Source organism: Haliaeetus albicilla, chromosome 22 (assembly GCF_947461875.1).
Source record: "Haliaeetus albicilla chromosome 22, bHalAlb1.1, whole genome shotgun sequence".
In the NCBI taxonomy this organism is placed as follows: Eukaryota; Metazoa; Chordata; class Aves; order Accipitriformes; family Accipitridae; genus Haliaeetus; species Haliaeetus albicilla.
This window is the reverse complement of record NC_091504.1, coordinates 7,286,922-7,307,739: the sequence shown is the minus strand read 5'-3', so window position 1 is coordinate 7,307,739 and position 20,818 is coordinate 7,286,922. Positions and strand designations below refer to the sequence as shown.

Below are 20,818 nucleotides of genomic sequence, written 5' to 3'. Positions count from 1 at the left end.
CAGGTGAAGTAAGGCCTGCAGAGTTGCTTCCTTGCACAGTGGATGTAGCCCGCTGGCCCCTCACGGTACCGCGTGCGTGCTGTCCCGTGCACGTGCAGTGTGCCACAAAGTGAGCAGAGCGGTTCATCCAGGCAGAATCATTGCCCAAAGAGGAACAAGTCCACTGTGGCTGTTCAAGCCAAGCTTACTTACTCAAAAATTCACAGACTTTAAAGTGTCACGACCTGGGCTGGACAGAACTTGCCCCACCACAGTGTTTGAGACATTAAGTTTCTCACAACAAGGAGAAGTTAAGTTTCACACAACATTAGGAACGACTAATTCATCTTCCCTGACCTCTCAGGCGTTTCAGGTTTGTCTGATAAAAAGTAATACTCTGCAGTTAACATTTTCTTCCACAAAGGCATTCACCTGTTGGCATGTGACATGGCTGCCCAGCTAGCGGTGACAGTGCCTGTACAAGAGCTGCATCATGGCTCACTAAGGACTGCAGAATCCTTGGCTGGAAGATGCTGGGTAATAGTGAACTTGTGAAGGCAAAGGTGGCTTGAGCTTACTCTAGTCTGTCCTGGGGCTGAGTAATGGTTCTTGAGTGATGATGCTCTAGACCACCTGCACTGAGGAGCTCCAGTTTGGAGTCAGTGGACACAGTGGAAAAAGATTCTGCCCCAAACATTTCTCATCAGAGCATAAGGCAAGAGGCAGCAGGAGGTGTGTGCAGACTGGCAAGAAGAAGGTGGTTGTGACGAGCAGATGTTGACACCTGCATGGTCAGCGCAGCAGCTCTTCCCCACCCCTCTCCAGCTTTCCTGAGCTCGCTAGGTCTGGAGTTTCCCTGGGTAAGATGTGTTCCCTTAGGATATGCGTCACTCCCCACTGGTACCAGACCTTTTCAAGAGCATTTCATGAGCTCCGCATTAACACGCCGCAGCGGAACACCAGCACATATTGCTGCCAGCCCCTTTAGAGGCTCCAATAGGGAACATTATTCATTTCTATTAATGCTTAGTGTCTGTTAATGCTCTTAAACCAGATACAGAGAGTAAATCCCCTGAGACACTCCCTGAAAGGAGGGAGGGCAGCAGGCCAGGGGCTGAGCGAGACCCCAGGCCTGCAGGGCGCGGGGGGGACCTGCCACCCTCCCTGGCTTCCCGGGCAAGAGCAGGCATCTCTCTGCGGTGTCGTCCCCACAGCCACCTCCGACACCGTGCCGGCGACAATGCCAGACCACAGGCCCAGCGGCCTGCGTGGGCCGGCAGGAGACCCCCAGGCCCGAAGGGGGAGCCAGGGCCAAGGACAGCGGTGGCCGTGAGCTCCGCCACCGCCGGTTCTCCTTCGCCACCGGCTTTCAAAGCAAGGGCGTGGCCGCGGAGCCGGCCCCCTCCCCTCAGCCCGGCAGCCTCTGCGGAGCCGCCGACCTCCTCAAGATGGCGGTGCCCTTCCCATGATGGCGGCTCTTTGCGGGACGGTCACGTGCGGCGGGACGGTCACGTGCGGCGGGGCGGGTGGGGAATCCTGGCGCGTCAGCTGAGCGGGCTCACGTGACTGGGAACGAGCGGCGCTGCGGGGTAAGGCCGGCGTTCGCTTCGCTCCGCTCCGCGCCCCGCCCCCGGTCCCGCCCCCGCATTCCGGCTCCGCCCCCGGGCGTCCCGGTCCCCGCCGCTGCTCCGCGGAGGGCGGGGGGGGCCGCACCGGGTCCGGCCCTGAACGGGTCCCGCGGCGGGGCCTTTTCCTCATAGCGTCGGCCCGGAGCCCCGGGGAGGGGCGGCGGCCTACCCGCCGCCTGCCCCCGGGGCGGTGCTCCGGCCCCTCCGCCCCTCACCGGCTCCCCGTTCCCGCGGCAGCCGCTCGCACCGGAGCCGCGGCCTTGCCCCGCTCCGCCACCCCTGGTCCCTGCCCCGTGCCCCTGACGCCGGTCACCGGCTGGGTGCCCCGTTCCCGCCGGCTCCCGCGGCCCCACCATGCCGTCCAACAAATCCGTCTCGGACGCGCCCATCGTCCAGTTCACCAACTGCCGCATCCTGAGGAGCCACCAGCTCCAGAGGTGAGGGCTGCCGGGAGTGCCGGGGGGTGCCGGGGCTCACGGCCGGGCTGCAGAGCTGACCTGGAACCTGGAGCGACTGTCCCCAGGTCCCCCAGTGCATCAGCTGTTGGCTCTCGCCCCCTGCGCTCCCACCGTCCCCTCGTCCCTCCCTGAAGGAGACGAGGCGTGTGTGAAGTACTACAGCCCCTCTCTGCTCCCCTCGTCTTTCGTTTGCCTCCTCTGACGGGCAGCCCGTGAAAACCCCGTTCCCGTGAATTTTGTAAGGCCAGAGGCCAGGCAGAGAGGGGTCGCTGCTGGAAGAGCAGCTTTGCCCTAGTAGACATTGGAGAGCCCATGGCTGGAGGGTGCTGGTGGGGTCTGTTCTGCCCGAGGCCACCTCTATCACTGGGGCCACGGCCACGCTCCCATGTGCTCCACCGCAGATGGCACTGGAGCTTGGTGAGTGTGTAACTGTCCCTTCAGGGAGGACCTGTGGGTGCGAGACGGGAAGATCCTCAACCCGGAGAAACTCTTCTTTGATGAGAAGGGCTCTGCTGACATCCAGCTGGACTGCAAGGACAGCATCATCACCCCGGGCTTCATCGACGTCCAGATCAATGGTACGGTGAAGCCATGTGCGCTCGCAGGGGAGCGGGGAGTCCCAGGTTTGTCCATCCCAGACCTTCAAACCCTGCTGTGTGCATACTGCCCATGACCAAATGCATTTCAGCTGCTCAAGGGAGATGTGAGTCACCGAACTAACGATAAAGAACAATTTTGCCAGTGGTTGCTGCTGTCACATAACTGATCCCCTTTGGCTCGGTGGGGTTTTCAGCCCAGCTTTCCTCTTAACCTCATTTTTATCAACATTTTATCCTGCCCCTGCACAGGGATGTTCCATGATGCCGGGAGGACAGAGCAGGACTTCTCATGGGAACAAACATTACCTGCTATAGCTCTTTCCTGAGGGTCGAGAGGGGCTTGTTCTAAGGTAGCTTATGTTGGAAGTCAGATCCCCTCTTCAGTGGGGAATCCTCAGGTTTTGCCCTGCACAAAACAGAACGTTGTTGCTTGCAAAATGCTGGGATGCTGTGGGGAAAAGCACTTCAGGAGGACAGCATTGGCTGGATTTGTACTCGCAGAGCCTTGTGAATGTAGGACAGGAGCAGTGCTGGAAGAGCCCTTTGCTTCTGGTCAGTGCCATACAAATGGAAGGGCTCACTCTGATCACGCAAAATGTTTCTTTGGCATTTTCGGGTGGAAAAACGTCCACTGGGGAAGCTGCAATTTCATCTCTGCTTTGCTCATGGTGCAGGAGGCTTTGGGGTGGACTTTTCCCTGGCTACAGATGACTTCAAATCAGGGATTGACCTGGTCAGTCAGAAAATCCTGTCCCATGGAGTGACCTCCTTCTGTCCCACCCTGGTGACCTCTCCTCCATCTGTATACCACCAGGTAAGTGCCTTTCTTCCCCTCTCATCCTCCAGGTGATAAAGGGCTGAGAGGTTGGTACCAAGAGGTGAGAGGGCCAAGGCTGGGCCTACAGAGACTGGGATAGCTGCCTTGGCGGAAAAGCCATGGGCATGAGGAGCTGGACTCTACCCCTGGATTTCTTGCCCTTAACCTTTAGACCACTGAGACAGCGATGTTTCCCAGACCAGCTTTGCACAATCAGGCTTGCAGCTGACTTTTTCTTTGTGGGCTGTGTTTGGCTGATGTTACCAGGTGGTCCAGCTACAAAGCTCTCTCCGGACCCAAGGTTTGGGTTTATTTTGGCACGCTGGGGTGCCATCTGGGGTGCCATGTCTGACAAACCCCTTTCTCTAGGTTCTCCCTCAGATCAGTATAAGAAATGGTGGAGTCCACGGAGCAGGTATCCTGGGTAAGTGGTTTTGTCCCTCACTGTCCTCTCTGGTGCTACTCTAGGTAGGCAATTATCTTGTTCATTGTTAAGGAGAAGGAAGCTACTGTAGGGACAGCACAAATGGGGGCTGGAGCTCTCTTGATGGGAGGGATGCACAGGTGGGCACAGACCCGCTTTCTCCCTCAACCTGTGCTTGGCCTTTGCCATGGTTTCTGCCATCATACATGCACCGCTCCAGCCCTTTTGGGCCCCACAGGGTAACGGCAGTGGGGTGGCTTGGCTTGGCCAGTTGCCAGCACTGCATCTTCCGCTGTGCTGTGCTCAGAGTTACCAGAGCCATGTGTTTTGCTGCAGGAGAATGGCAAGAGCTTGACTGGAGCAGGGTGGGCACAGCAGGTTTTTTGGTCCTTGGCGGGGAGAGGAAGGGTCATGGCTTTGTGTTCTTATTTGGGCAGGGGCCCATCTGGAAGGACCGTTCATCAGCAAGGAGAAGAAAGGGGCGCACCCAGAGCACTGCCTCCGCACCTTCGAGGCAGGTGCTTTCCAGGACCTTCTTGCCACCTACGGGTCCCTGGACTGTGTCCGGATAGTCACCCTGGCCCCAGAGATGAAGAGGAGCAGTGAGGTGATCCAGGAACTCACCAAGCGGGGCATCTGTGTCTCACTCGGTAAGGGCTGGGGCGGAGGAGGCTTAGGGAAACTCCGTTTCCCTCTGCCACGCGGGCCAGGCAGCCCCTCTCTTGGGGCTGTAGCATCTCCAATGGTGTCTCAGTGTGACTGGATGGGGTGGGATTTTCTTTTGCCGGGCCTATATGGAGGTGACAGACCTGTCACAAATGGGGACCTCACTTGATGCTGCGAATCTGTCATCCTTTGTATGGTAAGGGCCAAACTTCATATTGATTGAAAAGCCCCTACAGTTTAACACAAGGCAGCATCTGGTGCTGTAAATACGCAGGAAAGAATAGCGGTGTTACTTGAATAAAGATGTAATTGAAGGTTGATGACGTGGAAAGTTCAAACTCTGAAGTTCAACTGCTTTAGGCCTTGTTTGACAGGTGAAATAATTTTCCAAAGGTTACTCTTGAGTTTTGAGAACTCTGTTTCAACCAGAAGAGCTGTAGGAGACCTCCCTCCACTGCCTTGCAGGCCACTGACTTAAAACTGGCTGCATTTTTCTTGTCCTCTGTTTCACAAATTCTTCTTTGCCTCAGACCATTAAAGAAATCCTTTTTTTTTTTTTTTTTGTTAAAAAAAAAGAGGCAGGGGGGAGTTACTCAGGGTGAAATTAAACCTTAAATGAGAAGGGCATTCATACAGCAGAGCATCTTTTATCTCACAGCCATGTAAAGCAAAGAACCACAGAAAAGCAAAGTTTGCCCACACAGCATTAGAGCTGCTGTGCATGTTGGGGGAAACAGAATTTTCCTTCTGGGTAGTTTTATCCCCATATTCTTTCTTGGCAAAGTCCCCACTGTCTCTACTCCCTTGACACCTCTCTATTAAGCCTTTAAATATCTGAGGAAAGCAGAAAGGCATGTATTTGGACCTCCAGCCTAGCCTGAAGGCAACTCTCTGTGAGCAAGGCAGCATTTGTGACGGTTGTGATGTGAATAGTGAACGTGTTCAGGTGAAACATGCACTGCCAGAGTCCCTCACAGTCATGACCAGACACCTCTGTGCCAAGGCTGGCATCTCAGACCTTGGCCCAGGGTGGGGCATCAGCGTAGAGTCATAGTGACAGAGCGTCTTCACTCCTGTAGGGAAATAAATGGAGGGGTGGGCAGAAAAATCATGCATTTGTCTTTGTTCCCAGGTCACTCGGTGGCTAATCTCTCCCAGGCTGAGGAGGCTGTGCAGCACGGTGCTACCTTCATCACTCACCTATTCAATGCCATGTTGCCGGTGAGTAGCCGAGGGCACTTGCCCTGCACTGGTATTGCTTTTGGTGCTTTGTCTCCTGCTCTCCACAGATGCATATTCTCCCCAGCTGGTTTCATAACAGGCCTTGCAATGAGGTTTCAGCACTGAACCTCTGGCTTCACGTTTCTCCTGCCTGATCTAAAAGAGAGTCAAGGCTGTAGCAGACTTGAAATTCAAGGAAATGCTCAGACTTGTCTGGTAAAGCACGGAGCACCCAGCTTCCAGGCACTGTTTGATAGAGATGGCAGCTGCATCCCCTGACGGGAAGGGTCTCAGTCCACAAATCCTAGTGATGATCCACAGCTTGTTCTCTCTCCCCTTGGGCAGTTCCACCATCGTGACCCTGGGATCGTGGGGCTGCTGACAAGTGACAAGATTCCTGCTGGGCGGAGGGTCTTTTACGGCATGATCTCTGACGGCATCCACACCAACCCTGCTGCCCTGCGAATCGCCCACCGAGCCCACCCCAAAGGTGAGCCATGCCAGGCCCATGCAGTGTCACCAGCCATCCCAAGCGCTGTGCCATCTCGCACAAAACACTTGTGCAAGTGTTGTGGCGTACTGCCCTCACTGTCTGAAAGAGGTCATAGCTATGTGTGCTGATCCACTAGCCCTCTTGCCTTGGTTGAATGCAGCTAGAGACACCCTGGCTCCCCTCTGGGAGGGCCACTGTGGCGCAGTGCTTGGAGCTGCAGCAAGGTCAGCTGCAAAGCTAACGCAGCCTCTTTCCTTACATTCCTCAGGCCTGGTGCTGGTGACAGATGCAATTGCTGGCATGGGGCTGGCACCAGGTCGGCACACGCTGGGTCAGCAGGTGGTGGAGATCGATGGGCTGAACACCTACATTGCAGGTAACTGTCTCTGGCTGAATTGCTGGGGACAGTGCTGCCACTCGTGCCTGTTCCTGAAGAGCTCAGCACACCTTGCAGTGCTTATCAGTGTGAGGCAGCACTTGTGCCACCCGCTTGGGTTTTGGTGCCTGATGAATCTGCAGTGACTTGGCCATGGGGAGAATGGGGCACCTCGTAAAGAGGGGAAGTGCCCCATCTTCATGGAGTGAGGAGGTATCTGTCAATTTGTAGCTGTCTGCAACACCTTTGAACACCTTGTTGCCCAGTGTCATGAATGCCAGAGGTTCCAGCGGGGCCAGAAAGGACAGAGAAATCTACAGATATTTATTGTCCCTTGTCTTTACTGTAACACTACCACTTCTTGCTAACTAATTTCCCTAAGTTGCAGGCAGCTGGAGACTGGGAAGGTATTTCAGAGAAGGATCATTCCTTTCTCTGTTCCCTTCCTCTGTCTCTGGCAGCAGGTGCCTGCGTTGTGAGCTAGTTTCACCCAGTCCAGCTGGTCTTACGGTGGAGCTGTGGGGTGACACCCAGTACCTCTCCCTGCACTGCCAGCATTCTGTCACTCGGCAGCAATGGCTTCGGGCCCTTCAACTTTCTCCTTGTGCAACCCAGGATTTCTGCCCCTTCTGGTCATGTTATGCTTTCCCACCACCCCACTTCTCCTTGCTGACTTGTGGGACTGGCTCAGTGCCATCCTGTTCCTCTCCCAGGCACAAAGACCCTGAGCGGTAGTGTGGCGACCATGGACACGTGTGTGCGACACTTCCAAGAAGCCACAGGTAAGTAAGCCTTGTCCACAAGCTGTTGCTCCCTATGTTGACACGGGAAGAGGTCTCGCTCTTGCCAGCTGTGTCCACTCCACCAGGGACCGTTCCCTCTCGCCTGAGACATGATGAGAAGCGCTGGCATCAGTGGCACTGGCCTCAGATGAGCACCTTTTTGAGGGGAGGTTTCATTTTAACCCACAGCACTAATGAGAGTTGAACTCTCCTGCTCCTTCCTCACAAAGGTGAATGATTTTCCCCTCCCCATACCCTAGATGTTCAGTTCTCCTCTTCCCACTGTCTCCCATAGGGATGTTTCCCCTCCCCATCTCCATCTGGCTGTGGTGAGAGTGTTCCAGCTCGGGTCTCTGCCAGGCTAACAGTTGCCTTAGCCAGGGGGGGTTGGGCTGCTCTGGCAACAGGACTGTTTGCTGCCCTAATGTCTCCCTTCTTCTCTGTCCAAGGGTGCTCGGTAGAGACCGCGTTGGAGGCAGCATCTCTGCATCCCGCCCAGCTCCTGGGGATTGAACACAAAAAAGGGACACTAAATTACGACTCTGATGCAGGTACTGGTATGGGGACAATGGTGTGAGGGCTCCCGGCTGCTGGAGCAAAGCATGGGCTGCTGTGAATGCATCTTCATCCCCTGCTTCAGTGGGAGCTGCAGGGAGACTTGCTCTGCCTGGGATTTGCTCTGGGCTTTTGCGCCAGTGGTTTTTCCCTTGGATGCTGGTGGTGTTTCCTGAGCCCTTTGGAGAGACCCCCACATTTCAGCCAAGCATGAAGCAGAGCTGCCATAGCAAGGATGGCACCGCACTGCCCTCCTGCTGTTTCTGGCGTGGGGGGAAGTTCTTCCGCACTGAGCCCAGCTCTTCCCAGACAGCTTCAGCTGCTCCATATCTGACAGCTGCCTTCTTTCTCTCTTGTCTGATGCAGATTTCCTGATGCTGAATGACAGTCTGTATGTGCAAGCCACATACATCGCAGGGGAGGAAGTCTGGAGACAGGATGCGTTAGGCATGTGACGCTGGGCTGTCCTGGTGCCCTCCGAGGCTCCCTGGCACTGTGGTTAGCAGCTTTGGTAACCACTCCACTTCTCTTTTTTTTTTTTTTTCTTTTTTTAATTCCTTCCTGCAACTCCCTTAAAGGAGCCTCATACCAAAGAGCTGCGTTTTCCAGCGCAACCACTGCTTCCAGTTACAGCCATGCCTGCAACAAATTTGTTGGTGCTCAGTTGGTGGAGTGGGGAAAGCAGGCAGATCTGTGTTGGGGGGGATTGTCAGTCCCTGGAGTGACCCGAATTACAGCCGTCCTGCATGGAGTCCCCAGATAGAGGTGCTCCTGTCGCCATCTTACAGCAGTGTGAAGCTGTCCCAGCCTTTGCACTGTTCTATACAGCACACACTAACCTGCCCTGTGCCTGAGGCAGGCTCAAGCCATTTCCATCCCTCTGCCTGCCGTTTGCCTTGCTCCCAGGCAGCCGTGGCTGGTTAGACATCGGCTTCCACCAGCTCAGCTTGCAGCTCTTCATATTAAAAGGTTCCTGTTGTGTCAGCAGAAGTTGAGGATCACGTTCTGATCCCCCGGCAGTCCCACTGTTGTGTGTCCTCAGAGCAAGGCTGTCACAGCTCGCCAACTCGGTGCCATTGTGGGGCTGTGAATCCATGTGGGATGAATCCTCAGGGCAGAGATCAAACCCAGGAAAAATGAGGCATTGCTGGTCCTTTGTGCCTTTTCCCTGCATGGGCATTGAGTCCACAGCATGTAGTTTCGGCTGGAGACATGGACAGCATCCTGCCACAGAAGGCAATGTTCCTCTTAACCCTTTGTTCTGGCTAGATCAGTTCTGCAGGCTCTGTGCCCAGCCATACCTAGTAGAGCCTTTGCATCGTCTGATGGGTTTGCGCGTTCCTCAGGCCACAGACGGGAAGCTTTTGCTTTAGGGGATGCATCCAGACTGGTGGCGACAGGCTCACGAGCCCTCGGTCCAGCTCAGGGACTGAGGGAGAGAACTGCAGTGGGATTCTGGCCTTTCAAGACAGTTGCTGATAGCTCATTATTCCCATGCTCATTATTATCTAATCCAATACTTGACTGTCAGCTCTTTTCCTGACACTTGGACACTTCTATGTGAAGACTGATGCCGATTTCGAACGTACCGCAGTCAGAAAAGCCTTGCGATAAGTCTTAGACAATCTCTGATAAGCCTCAAACCAATTAGATGGTTTTTGTAGTGAGGGGAGGGCTTAGACAAGGGCTAAGTCTTAGCAAGGGTGGAGGTTGTAAGGCAAGACAAAAGTCTGGCCGGGGCAGAAGTGTGCCGATTTTTCCAGTACCTTTTTATAACCTTTAACAGCAACATTTTGGAAGTGCTTTCCTAGCACTTTAGCACCCTGCTGGAATAACTGGCAGCCTTGGAGAATTTCTAACATCAACTGCCAATGTCAGCAGAAACTATAACCTCCACGATTTGAAGCATTTGAAAGAGACATCAAATACTGTGCTGTGACATGTGACGTGCTACAGCAGTACGGATCTTGGCGGGCGCACTTTTGACTGCTGTTGAAAAAAATCCAAGGGAAAAAAAATGCATATGAAACAAGGTGTCTAACTTTTTTTTTATTTACAAAATGAAATAATCAAAAGGAAGTCTAAAATAGAAATGGAATTAGACAATACCTGTGTATGTGTATTACCCTTTTTTTTGCCTGCTGAAAATACGCTGTACCTACCCATGGTGGTGTATTGTGGCATCTATCAGCCTGGGATGCCAGTTGCCAGCTGCACTGTGGCCCTTGCACCTCGGTGCCTTGACGGGGATAACGCTGATGTGCCCGGGGATTTGGTCCCATGGATGGAGGCCACAGCCGGACAGCCAGCGGCCCGGCGGTGCAAATGCGGCCCAGCAGCTCCCTGTGGGGCTCGGGGGAGAGGGAGGTGAGCTTCGGAGGGGGACGATGGCACCGCCAAGGTGGAAGCTCGTCTCCTCTGAGCCGCCTCCCGCCGAGGCGTCCCCAGCCTTGGCTCACCCGGCTTCGGAGGAAGGCTTCGTGCCTCGGCACCCCGGGCCTTCCCCCGGCCCTCCCTGCGCGGGCCTCGGCAAGGGCAGGCACGGGAGGGCCGGGCAGGCAGGTTGACCTCACCGGGCCTTCGCCCCCCGTTGCCTCCCGTGGCCGTGGTGGCCCGTGGCGGTCGGGGGCGAGCCCCTCGCCCCCGGCGGACAGCGGGGCCTTTCCCCGTTCCTCGCCGGCGGGTCCGTGCTGGGTGCCGGGGCCCCGAGGGGCGAGGCGGGCCCGGGCGGGCCCCGCTTTCCCCTCCATGCGGCGGGCGGAACGGAGGTGCGGGGCTCCGGGGAGCGGCCGGAGGGGCGGCGGGCGGACCGCGGGGGGGGGGGGGGAGGCGTTTGAGCGGTGCACGGCGGCCGGGCCCTTCCGCCCTTCGTCCCCCGGGCCTCGGCGGTTGCCTCAGGCCTCGGGGCGGCGGGCAGGCCGGCCCTGGGCCTCAGTCGTTGGTGCCCGGGAGTCCACAGGCTGTTCCGTGACCGGAGGTGGGTGGTGGCAGAGGGGCCCGGTTTCCTCTCCGTGGCGGCGCGGAGACTGCCCAGCATGGAGCGGGTAAGAGCTTTGCTCGGCCTCCTCTCTGCCTCTGCCTTCTGTTCTGAGGTACCCCCTGCTCCGCCGGCCCTTTGCCGAGGCACCCGTCTCCCCGCAGCGTCCCCCGCTCCCGGCAGGTTTTCTTTAAAGGAGTTCCCTAGCACTTGTGCCTGCCTTTCCCAATTCCTGGTCACCTCGTTATTCTGCTAAGGCAAGAGGTTTTTTCACTTTCTGTCTTGTTCACAGGCAGACTTCTAAGCCTTACTTTCCACCTGCTTAGCAGGAGGCGGGCAGGGTTAAAATACAGCAAAGGTAGTCTTAAGGACTTGTGTTTAGCATAAAGATAAATTTTGTGTATTGCTCGAGCTGCGCTGGAGGGAAATTTCCTGCTGTGGAGACATATTATGCCATAGAATAAGCTTCAGGAAAAATGAGAAATCTTCCATTTGAGGCCTTTAAAAAGGGAAGATGAGAAGAAAAAAAAAAACCAACCTGTGGGAAGTCCTTGCTTGCCAGGTGTGGGTGATTTACCGCTAGTAAGAGTAGCAGTTTCTAATTTTTGTAATGAAAAGGGCTCATTTGGTGCCCTTCAAATAGGCAATATGGCAGGGCATGTGTCCCACCCTGTGCTGTGTTGATTTATGGTATAAATGGGATTAGTTACAAAACACACCTCAAGCGTAAAGCCAGAAAAGGGGTTTATGACCTGCTAGTCTGATCTCCCATAAGAGGGAGAGGGCTTCAGAAAACTCAGTTTTGGAATCAATTTCACAGGTGAGAGATTTGTGCTTTTTTTAAACATTATGCCTTCCCCCGTCCCATGTCCAAGGCTCCCAAAGGCACATTCCAAGATGAGCTGGAGTGGTGCATTTCACAGCTGGAAGCAAACCTCCTTTGCGTCAACCCAACCCCAAAACAAGGTATGTTGCTTCTTCCACTGTCTGCAGCCATATTCCAACCTCAGTTCTGATTTAGTAGACCTGAACATTTTTGTGTTTCTTCTCTCCCATCTGTTTTCTAATCTTCTGTTATATGGGATTTGTTCTAAATACAAAACAACATAAAGCATTGAACCTTAAGAACGTCTGTCTGGAAGCAGCTTTATCTTTCATTCCTGTGATGTTCATTCTCTCCCTGTTTTCTGTATTCTTTCTCATGCTCTCATTTTCCCATCTAATGGCTTGTGTTTGGTTCTGCTACAGCTCTGCTTTTGTTTTTCAATCTTAAGGAAATTCTGCATCAGTGTGTCTGGCCCTTAAACACCAGTAGGCTTATTTTTGTGAAGCTTGTTCTTCATTGTTCCTGTTCCAGGGAGAAATTACGTGAAAGATAAAATCCTATAAAATACTTTTCAGAAGATCACAGTTTGATGTAGTCAGTCCAACTTGTAAATATATGAAGACACTCATCCTGCTCCTACTGACGGCTAGTACTTAACATTTAGAGGAGGGGTGTGGCTACCGTTTGTAAGATGCCTAGATGAGTGTTCGCTGGTGCACCTGAGCATGTAGCAGTGATTAATGTGTGCCCACACACCATGCTTGAGCATCAGACAGTTTTCTTACACCTGTATCTTGTGCTCGGTACCTAGTGTCCAGCAGCAGCAGGGGAAGGCTGCTCCTCGAGGGGAGGCAGGAGCTGAGCACAGTGACAAGGCAAGCAGAGGCAATGACTTGGCCAGAAAAGGGCCCATTTGCACAGAACCTGACCAAGGAGAGCAGAACAGTACTGCTGATGGTAACCAGGCTCTGCCTGGAGTCCAGATCACCAGAGAAGTCTCTGGTGATGAGGCAGATCCAACCTCTAGCCAGGAATTCAAGGTCTGGATCAGTGAGGTACCTGGCTGCAGCAGTGCCATGCATGAGATCCTCAGCTTAAAATAACTCATAAGTGAGGGAGGGGAGAGATTCCCCTGAAACATTATCTAGCTCTTTCTTTCTAACAGCTCTTACTAGCGAGCAGGCCTTGAATGCAGCCAGCTAAACACCTTGAAGTAGGGGGAAATATGTGCTCAGGACCCTGACACCCAGGTGCTAGGAAGATATGTCCCACTTTTGTGGGTGGCTACAGCCCCACTGCAGCATTCTGCTTTGCGCTTGCATGCTGTTACTCTGTTCCTAGCATGGGACTCTCAGTGTTGGATCTGCAAGATACGCCTCATTTGGAGAGTTCCAGAGAGATGCACTGCAGCCAAGAGAGATGGGTTTGTGCCCATTCCAAAATACTAGCCTAGTACATCAAGCTTTTTTGTGGCTTGAAATGTGTGAGCCAAACACTAGGAGACTGTATCTCTGGAGTTCCCAAACTGAGGTCTTTGGGGACGGCTGTCGCAGAAGAACAGCTATGCTTTTTCGAGAATTTGCTCCGACCCAAAGAATTGGGATTACTATTGTGGTCAGGCCGGTTTGTATGAGAGTCAAGCAAGGGTCCTGCTTTTCAGGGTGTGCTCACTACTCGGTCAGATTTTTTCCAGTTTTCCAGAGAAGAGACACTGAGCTAGGCTCTTGGATTTGTCAGTTGCTTTGGGGGAAGGGTTGTTAAGCCCTCTGTAGCTTCTGTGCCATTAGTAGTGCACTTACTGCAGTGTAAGATTCTTACCGTATATAATAAGCAGTTAAGACTTTTTTTTTTTTTTGAGAACATTTCATGGTATTTCAGCTTCTAGAAGCACTTGGAGTTTTCTTTCAATGGAATGCCAGTCATGGATTATTTGGAAGTTGTATGAACACAGAACATGTTCAGAGGAGACCCAGTCATCAGCATCCCACCCAGTAACGTTGTAAGGCCCAACATAACCTGTTTCTTGTCTCTCTTGGTCTTTTTCTTGAGTGCAGCAGAGGAGACACAGCACATTCTCAAGGTCCTGCGCTCCCGTGAGACTCCTTTTGTGAAGAAGCAACAAGCGATGAACGATGTGTTTGGGGATTATCATCTCAAGATGGCTGAGGATCAGAAGAGCATGAAGAAGGCAGGTGAGCTTGAACTGTCCCTTCAAGGGATGGTGATATTTCATCCTTTTCTGTAGATTTCTTACACTGCAGCTTTTGATTGGATCGCCACTCTGTGGCAGCACCTTACAGAGGGAGTTGCAGTAGCAGTGGCATCCCCATAGTAGGGAACTGGCGTATTGATAGAAATATTATTTTTTGTCTTTTCTAGACATGAAACCTGGTGATGTGGAAGTACAGCAAAGCAATGGGCAGGCTTCAGATGGTGTGGTATGTGGGAGACAATCTGACCAAATCTCTGAGGCAAAGCCAAAGTGGTTCATGACATCTGACAACAGCTTCCGATTTGATTTTACACTTTCTGAGATCGACCCAGAAGCAACTCATACACCTTTGGAAGCAGTCCCTAGTGTCAGTGGTGCTGAGCAGATACAAACCCATGTAAGAGCCACTGAGCAGGAGAACTGGAATGGAGCCTTGAGTTTTGCTGCCTCTGGACAAGAACCCAAGTTTGCTTTCAACTTTGCCATCCCAGGTGAAGACTGTCCTCTGGTTCATTTAGTTCCGGCAAGCCAACATATAGAGCGTACAGCAGATCACAAAGTGCTGGGTAATTCACTGCCTACTGAGTCAGCGGGTATGCCACAGATTTCAGCCTTGCAGGAGCCTGAGTTGACTCCAATTACAGATAGTGCACCCAAAGAGGATAGAAGCCATGTCACGTTAAAGATCCCCCGACCAGAGACTGCTCCTGGAGATGAGACAGTGACAGAGAAGTCAGCAGCAGATGGAGCTGCCCAAAAGAAGAAAAAGAAGAAGAAACAAAAAACATCTGTCAGTAAAAAGGAGAAAGAAGAAACTGAGATCAACAGGAAGGCAAAGGCAGAAGCTAATAGATGTCAAAATAAGGATAATTCCCACCAGGATGAGACCTGTCAGGTATTGATGTGATCTCATAATTTATAAACCCTTGAGCAAAAGAAAAACTTTATCTCTTTGCATAGTTTAACACTTAGTATACTGGCTTAAGATGAAAGCTGAAAGACAGGGATTGCTGCTTATTTCTTACAGCAGCTGTTTTCTTTCCCTGCTAGATGGTTGAGGAACGTAACTAGTGGAAAGGAAGTTAATGGTCCTTCATTGTCTGCTTCAGACTTGTGCCGAAACATTTCATGTTTAGACTTGACAGCTAATCCTGGCAAGCTGGGTGCCATGTTTTCTTAAAAAAATAAAAGTAAACAATGGAGGTAACAGTCCTCAGTCAGTGCCAAGTTGGTATCTGTGTGTGCTGAACCAGCCACTGTACCCCTGATTTGCATGTTACCAGGTAGGATGATTGCTCACATAATGCAAATAGCAAAGCTGAGGCGCAGGGCTGCTACCTGGTGTAGCCAAGGCTGCAGCAGGGTCTGGTGCAAAGCTTAAGGGTGCTTCTGAGAGGGTTCCCACTGTAAGGCATGGCCCAGAAATCAACTGAAGTTGCAAGTTATGTGTAAACACACTATTAAGGCACACCCTGAGGTTTTCTAATGTTCTGCTAAGGTCCCAGTCTTCATTTTATTTTTCTTTCAAGCACTGCTGTAGTTATTATTAACAAACAATGCCAGCTGAGCAATACTGAAATACAAAATTACAAAAAACTTGCTTTTGTTAATATTCTACATGGAAGTTGCACTGAGTGTTCATCTGCCTCTTGAAGCATTCCATCCAAAGTGCTGCTTCACCAACAACCCTACCAGTAAACACTGCTGAGTACCAGAAAGTTAGAAAGATTTGAAGGTGATGTAAAGTCCTTCCATTGGAAGGACACTGTTGTAAGGAAAAGGAGACAGCATGAGGGCTTTTGTGTTTACGTGTACATAACAGTTAAGAATTGTTTCAGGCCCAGGGTGCAGCCCTGTTTCCCTCTCCCTTCCACTGCTCAGTTAGCCAGCTGGCTTTGCTTGGTGGGACTTGGCTTCTTCCATCTTCATGGGCTTCAGCTTCCTCATCCTCATGCATTTCTGGTTGAGCAAGCATAGAGGAGCTGAGACACCAAGACTTGGCTTCCAATTTTGTCCATTGTTTGCTTTTGATTTTGGGCAGGTTTGGGGTAGGGGGTTTTTGTTGTTAATGCTTACTCCTCCCATCTGTAAGTTGATTTCACAGCTTCTTTCAGAGGAAAGGCCCTGGACAGCTTTCCAGAAAACAGCATCATCTGAATGGCAGCCAAATATGAAATCCATCAAATAGAGGCAGTGAGTTGCTTCTCAACATTTGTCCAGTGCTTTAAGTTTATCCCATGAAAAACACTGCAGGGAAAGCATCATTAAGTCTATAAAGTGATCACCAGAACATGAAATATTGAATAGTCCTGACTTTATGCAGATACCTTTTTTCCTGTGTAGCAACTGCTGCTCTGATTTTTGGATGACTTGTCTCTTCATGCTCACTTTGCTCCCTGCTGCATAGCAGTCAGATGACCAGCTGTGGAAGGAGGTGGACTGGTGTGTAGAACAGCTGGAACTTGGCCTGAAGACACAGAAATCCACTCCAAAGCAGGGTAAGCATTCAAGTAAATGAGAGATCCCCTCTGTGGGAAGGGTTGGCAGGCATGCAGGGGCAGAGCCAGTGGGGGGTCTTAAACTGTGCATTGTTTGTCTTTTGCGCTGCTTTAGTCGAGGAGGCTCTCCGTGCCATCAAGACACTGCGCAATGACAAGGCTCCACTGGTGAAGAAGCGTCAGCTCATGAGAGCCATGTTTGGAGACTACAGGAAGAAGATGGAGGAGGAGCGGTGCAAAGAGCTGAAGCTCATGGAAATGGGTAGGAGAACTTTGCGTGGTGGGGGAAGAGAAGAAGAAAAGGCTTCACTCCTGCCCTTCATGTTGCTTTGCAGAGTGGGACCTCGCTATATGAGATGAGTAAACATCTCTTGTTGCTCTTTTCTCCCCTCTTTAAGCTGTGAAATCTGCCAGGATCGTGGAAGTGAAAGGAAGCATCCGCAACAAGAACTGCCGGTTCATCCGGAAGTGCTCAGGAGCTTGCAGGAAAAGCCAAGGTTCTGCAGGATCCCCTTTAGAGTCACCCAGGACACTTAACACAGGCTCATTCAAATTCACAACTTCCCAAGAAAAGTTTTGCTTTAATTTCTTGTAGGAAAGTCTTTTATACTAAAACTGTGGCTAAAAACTGTGCCAAATTTCCCATAAACTTAAGAACTGTGGAAAGATGCTGTGCAGTAGAAGATGTTTTGCAAGAATCTCTGTGTATTTCCTAAAGAAAGGTCCCTCTTTCAGAGTGCCTTATCTAGAGGTTTAAAACAGATGTGCCCAGTACTCATGTGACCCCAAGACTCAGTCTATATAGTCATCCTCTGTCCTCACACTGTAGAAAGGCACATTTGCAAAAGACCAGCACAGAGTCTGGAAGGATCTGGTTTTCTTCCTATAGACTTGACATTGACCTAAGAATCTGTCTTTTATACTAGGAGATTTTCCCATTCTCCTATTGCTTTTAAACAGAGCAGACCTTTTATAGCAGATAAGGCAGCGATGCATGCAGAAGGGAATGGTTTGTAATGAAGATCCAGCTTCTGTGAAGATCCAGCAGTGTAAGTATAATGGATAGTTGAATGCTTCCACTCCATATAAGTCTGTGTGAATACAGCTTCTGGTATCCAGAAAGCACTGGGCAGTGTGTGTCATCACTGCCATCTAGAGAGTATGAGTTCAGCATCTTGGAGGAAAATGAGTGAGAATCATCCTTGCTCATTCATCTCTTTTAATTGACAGGTATAGACTTAAAAGAGAACTGCAAATGCTGATTTAATCCAGCGCAGGGATGCAAGGACAGCTGTTTCCAGCCAGGGAAAGATTTTTGTTGCTGAAGCCAGGTTCTAGCCAGCTAGGAAGGATGTATAGTCAGTTCTTAAAAAAAGTTTACTTTATAAGTAGCCCAGTTACAACCACCAGTGACTTGGAGGATAAATCAGCTGCATGCCAAACCTTGGGTGGTGGTGAAATGAACTGTGAGAGCCCAAAGACTCTCTTGCATTTGATGTATATTAAATATTTGCTTTCTGAACAGTTGAGTGTGTGTCTCCAGTGTTTTGATACTGCTTCAGCCACTGAACCTATCTCCTATGTTCATGCAGAAAGTCTTCCCACTAAGCCTAAAAAAGCTGAAGGAACAGAAGTCCTTTAAAAGGAAACATGGTATCGGGTGTCCCTAGGGTGCAGTGCTTTCCTTCCTTTTTATAGTCCAGTCATCCTGTATGAGAAATGAGAAATGGGAGTGTAGGCAGATTCCAGGGTGTACTGAGAGCAGCTGAGAGATGGTGGAAAACATTTGCTGGGAAAGACTTCAAAAAACCTGATGTTGGCTACAAAAAAAGTTATTTTATTACTAAGCTCTGATGCAGTCAGTTGCATCTGCGGTGATATTTTTCTTGTTTTAAATATTTTAAAGAATGCCTGTGTAGGCATAAGGAGAAACTGAACCTGGGTAGCATACCTAATGAGGAGAAATATGCAGAGAAGACTTTAAGTCTTCTGGAAATCAGTAGGTTAGCAGATTATTCTTTTACTTGCCAAGGAGCACTGCTGTTACTTTGACTGTATGGAACGACACTAAACAGGGTTTTTTTGGATTTCCAGGATTTTATATGAAACTTACAAAAGCTGTGTTGCTGACAAACTTTTAGTGTTTTCATGCTATTTACTAAGATTAAAGAGCATCTTGTATGTGACCTTGGAACTACAGGTGTTTTCTTTCCTAGCTGGTTATGCAGCCTGTGTCTGGGAAATAGTTATTTCTTTCCTTGTCGTGTTTCAGGTAAAGCTAGAGTTGCTAAAACGTTATAAAATCCTGTGCTGTGGAAGGCTGCAGGAGTATTCTGGGAAGCATTCTTACATAATTGCCTCGTGCTTATACTATTCGTTAGGCATTCACAATTCAAATAAAGATACCAGTGAGGTGGACATTTGGTATAACCTAATCCAGCTGGTTTATCTCCGAAGAGGTCGGAAAGATGCATTCTAATACGTGAATGGCTCTTGTGGTTTTTCAGAGGTCTTCACATAATGCTGACCTGCAAAGCCAGCCCATATTCCTTTCACAGCACTTGGTTATTGGAGGACTCGGGAGGCAAATATTCATCAATACGATGAACTCATAGCCCTGAGTGTCATGCTTGACCTGTGGACTTGAGTGCAAGACCAGAGTTGGCTGGGTCAGTTCCACGAATTGGCTGTGTGATCTTGGACAAGGCATTTTTTGCCTTTCTGTGTCCACTCCCTGTTTTCATAGTCAAGGTGATGCCTCCTGCATTTTTGACAGACATGCCCAAGTTGCTTCATTAATGATTGTGTCTTGAAGAGGCAACTCTATAGTATTTTGCATCTGAAATTACAGCAGTCCTTACTTCGCTCCTAAGCTTTGCAATGTTTGAAGCATTATCATTTGTTTGAAAGGAAACAAGCAATGTTTTTGGAAGTTAGGAAATGCTGTTGCTGCTGCATCAGCCCATTCCCCTTTATAGGAGCCACAATGCAGTCTGAATGACGTTTTTGAAAAAATTATGTCCCCTTTCAGCATTTCTTTCTTTAGGATTTCAATGCTGTTTAGGGTTTCAGTGATGTCTCTTATTACAGCAGTGTCCGGTTTGGGTCAGGGCTTTGCTCTACTAGTTACTGTATATACATGTGGCTGGAGGTATGGTCCATGCCCTAAGGCATTAATGATGTACAACAGTGAGGGAGAAAGGAGATGTTCCCATCTGCTTGGAGTTCTCTGTTCCAGTGTTCTTGCATTAAGGAAATGTAGCTCAGTTTTGGTAGAAAATTGAGCTTAGTTCTGACCTGCCTGTGTCTTTCTGCATTTTCTCCTCAGCTTCGTGCCATGCGTTTGAGATTGGTGCAAAAGGCGTGACTGGATTTGTAGTACCGTATCTCTCTGGTGACTGCCGGCCTAAATGTAGTGCAGCAGTGCCAGGCCTAGGCTTGTAGGCAGCAAACTGCTTACAAGATCTTGCAGCATGGTTGTGACCTCAGGAATAAGTTAAAAGTCAAGGCAAAAAGGGGATGTGAAGTACAACAGTGCCTCTAGAGCAAAACTTGCTTAATAGCATTGGTCTTGAAAAAGTAAAAGCTGAGGATCAACTTCTAAAGTGAGTAATGGCATGAGGGAATGCTATAACTTTTCTCAGACCATTCACTGTAGCAAAGCAGAGGAAAGGTCTCACTTTTGGGAACAAAGTGAAGAATTTTAGAGTTGTTTCTGTGGCAGAGTGAGCCCAAGAATGTTTCCACACAGAGGCAGCAGAAATCTGGGTGTGATCTCTGTTCCTTTTAGGCTTGGCACCCTCATCTGTAAAAAGATCCCCCTAGCAAAGGTTAGGAAATGCAATCCTGTTCCAGACAGAGCCTGTTTGGGCGGGGGGACAGCAGGCGATGGCCAGCCTCCCCCCTCACAGACTGGCCCTGTCCTGATAGCTGCTCGTCCCCTCTTGCATTTTGGCTGTTAACTTGGATGCTGGTCACTAATTGGTAAGTTCTTCCAATCCCTTCCCTTGGGCTTGGTCAGTGGAAATGCATTTATTGGTCCCTGGGCTGCCCATCTTCTGCTTTGAGTAATCAGGGGGCAGAGTCACTGAGGAACAGCCTACAAAGGATCTCCAAGGGATCCTCGCAAAGTTCAGCTGAAATTACCTCCCAAGTCCCAGCAGCCACTTCTACGAGGACTCCCTCTCCCAAGACCAGCAAAGACAGAAGGAAGCCAACAAATTGGTCCTACTGAATCTGTAACTCAGGTGACTAATACTCCCTTCTGACACTTAAATTTTTTTTTAAGGGTGCTGAGGGTAGACTAT

The 20,818-nt window shown here is 50.6% G+C and overlaps 2 protein-coding genes across 3 annotated transcripts; both read left to right on the top strand.

Moving 5' to 3' along the window:
• Nucleotides 1-1,645: 1,645 nt before the first annotated feature.
• AMDHD2 (amidohydrolase domain containing 2) lies at nucleotides 1,646-10,106 on the top strand. Of its 2 annotated transcripts, XM_069809554.1 has the most exons (11): nucleotides 1,649-2,044; nucleotides 2,507-2,643; nucleotides 3,339-3,478; nucleotides 3,851-3,905; nucleotides 4,343-4,555; nucleotides 5,704-5,792; nucleotides 6,138-6,282; nucleotides 6,554-6,661; nucleotides 7,375-7,443; nucleotides 7,893-7,994; nucleotides 8,365-10,106. In XM_069809554.1, exons 1-11 carry the CDS (start codon nucleotides 1,962-1,964, stop codon nucleotides 8,451-8,453), a joined length of 1,230 nt encoding a protein of 409 aa, XP_069665655.1. In that variant the 5' UTR covers nucleotides 1,649-1,961; the 3' UTR covers nucleotides 8,454-10,106. The 2 variants fall into 2 exon arrangements, with proteins under 2 accessions (XP_069665656.1, XP_069665655.1); XM_069809555.1 differs by lacking the exon at nucleotides 6,554-6,661 and having other exon boundaries at nucleotides 1,646-2,044.
• Nucleotides 10,107-10,855: 749 nt separating this feature from the next.
• On the top strand, nucleotides 10,856-20,758 carry C22H8orf33 (chromosome 22 C8orf33 homolog). The gene is made up of 7 exons (XM_069809553.1): nucleotides 10,856-11,042; nucleotides 11,851-11,941; nucleotides 13,856-13,993; nucleotides 14,181-14,908; nucleotides 16,421-16,511; nucleotides 16,627-16,773; nucleotides 16,910-20,758. The coding sequence occupies exons 1-7, from the start codon at nucleotides 11,034-11,036 to the stop codon at nucleotides 17,104-17,106; spliced, it is 1,401 nt and encodes a 466-aa protein (XP_069665654.1). The 5' UTR covers nucleotides 10,856-11,033; the 3' UTR covers nucleotides 17,107-20,758.
• Nucleotides 20,759-20,818: the final 60 nt, after the last annotated feature.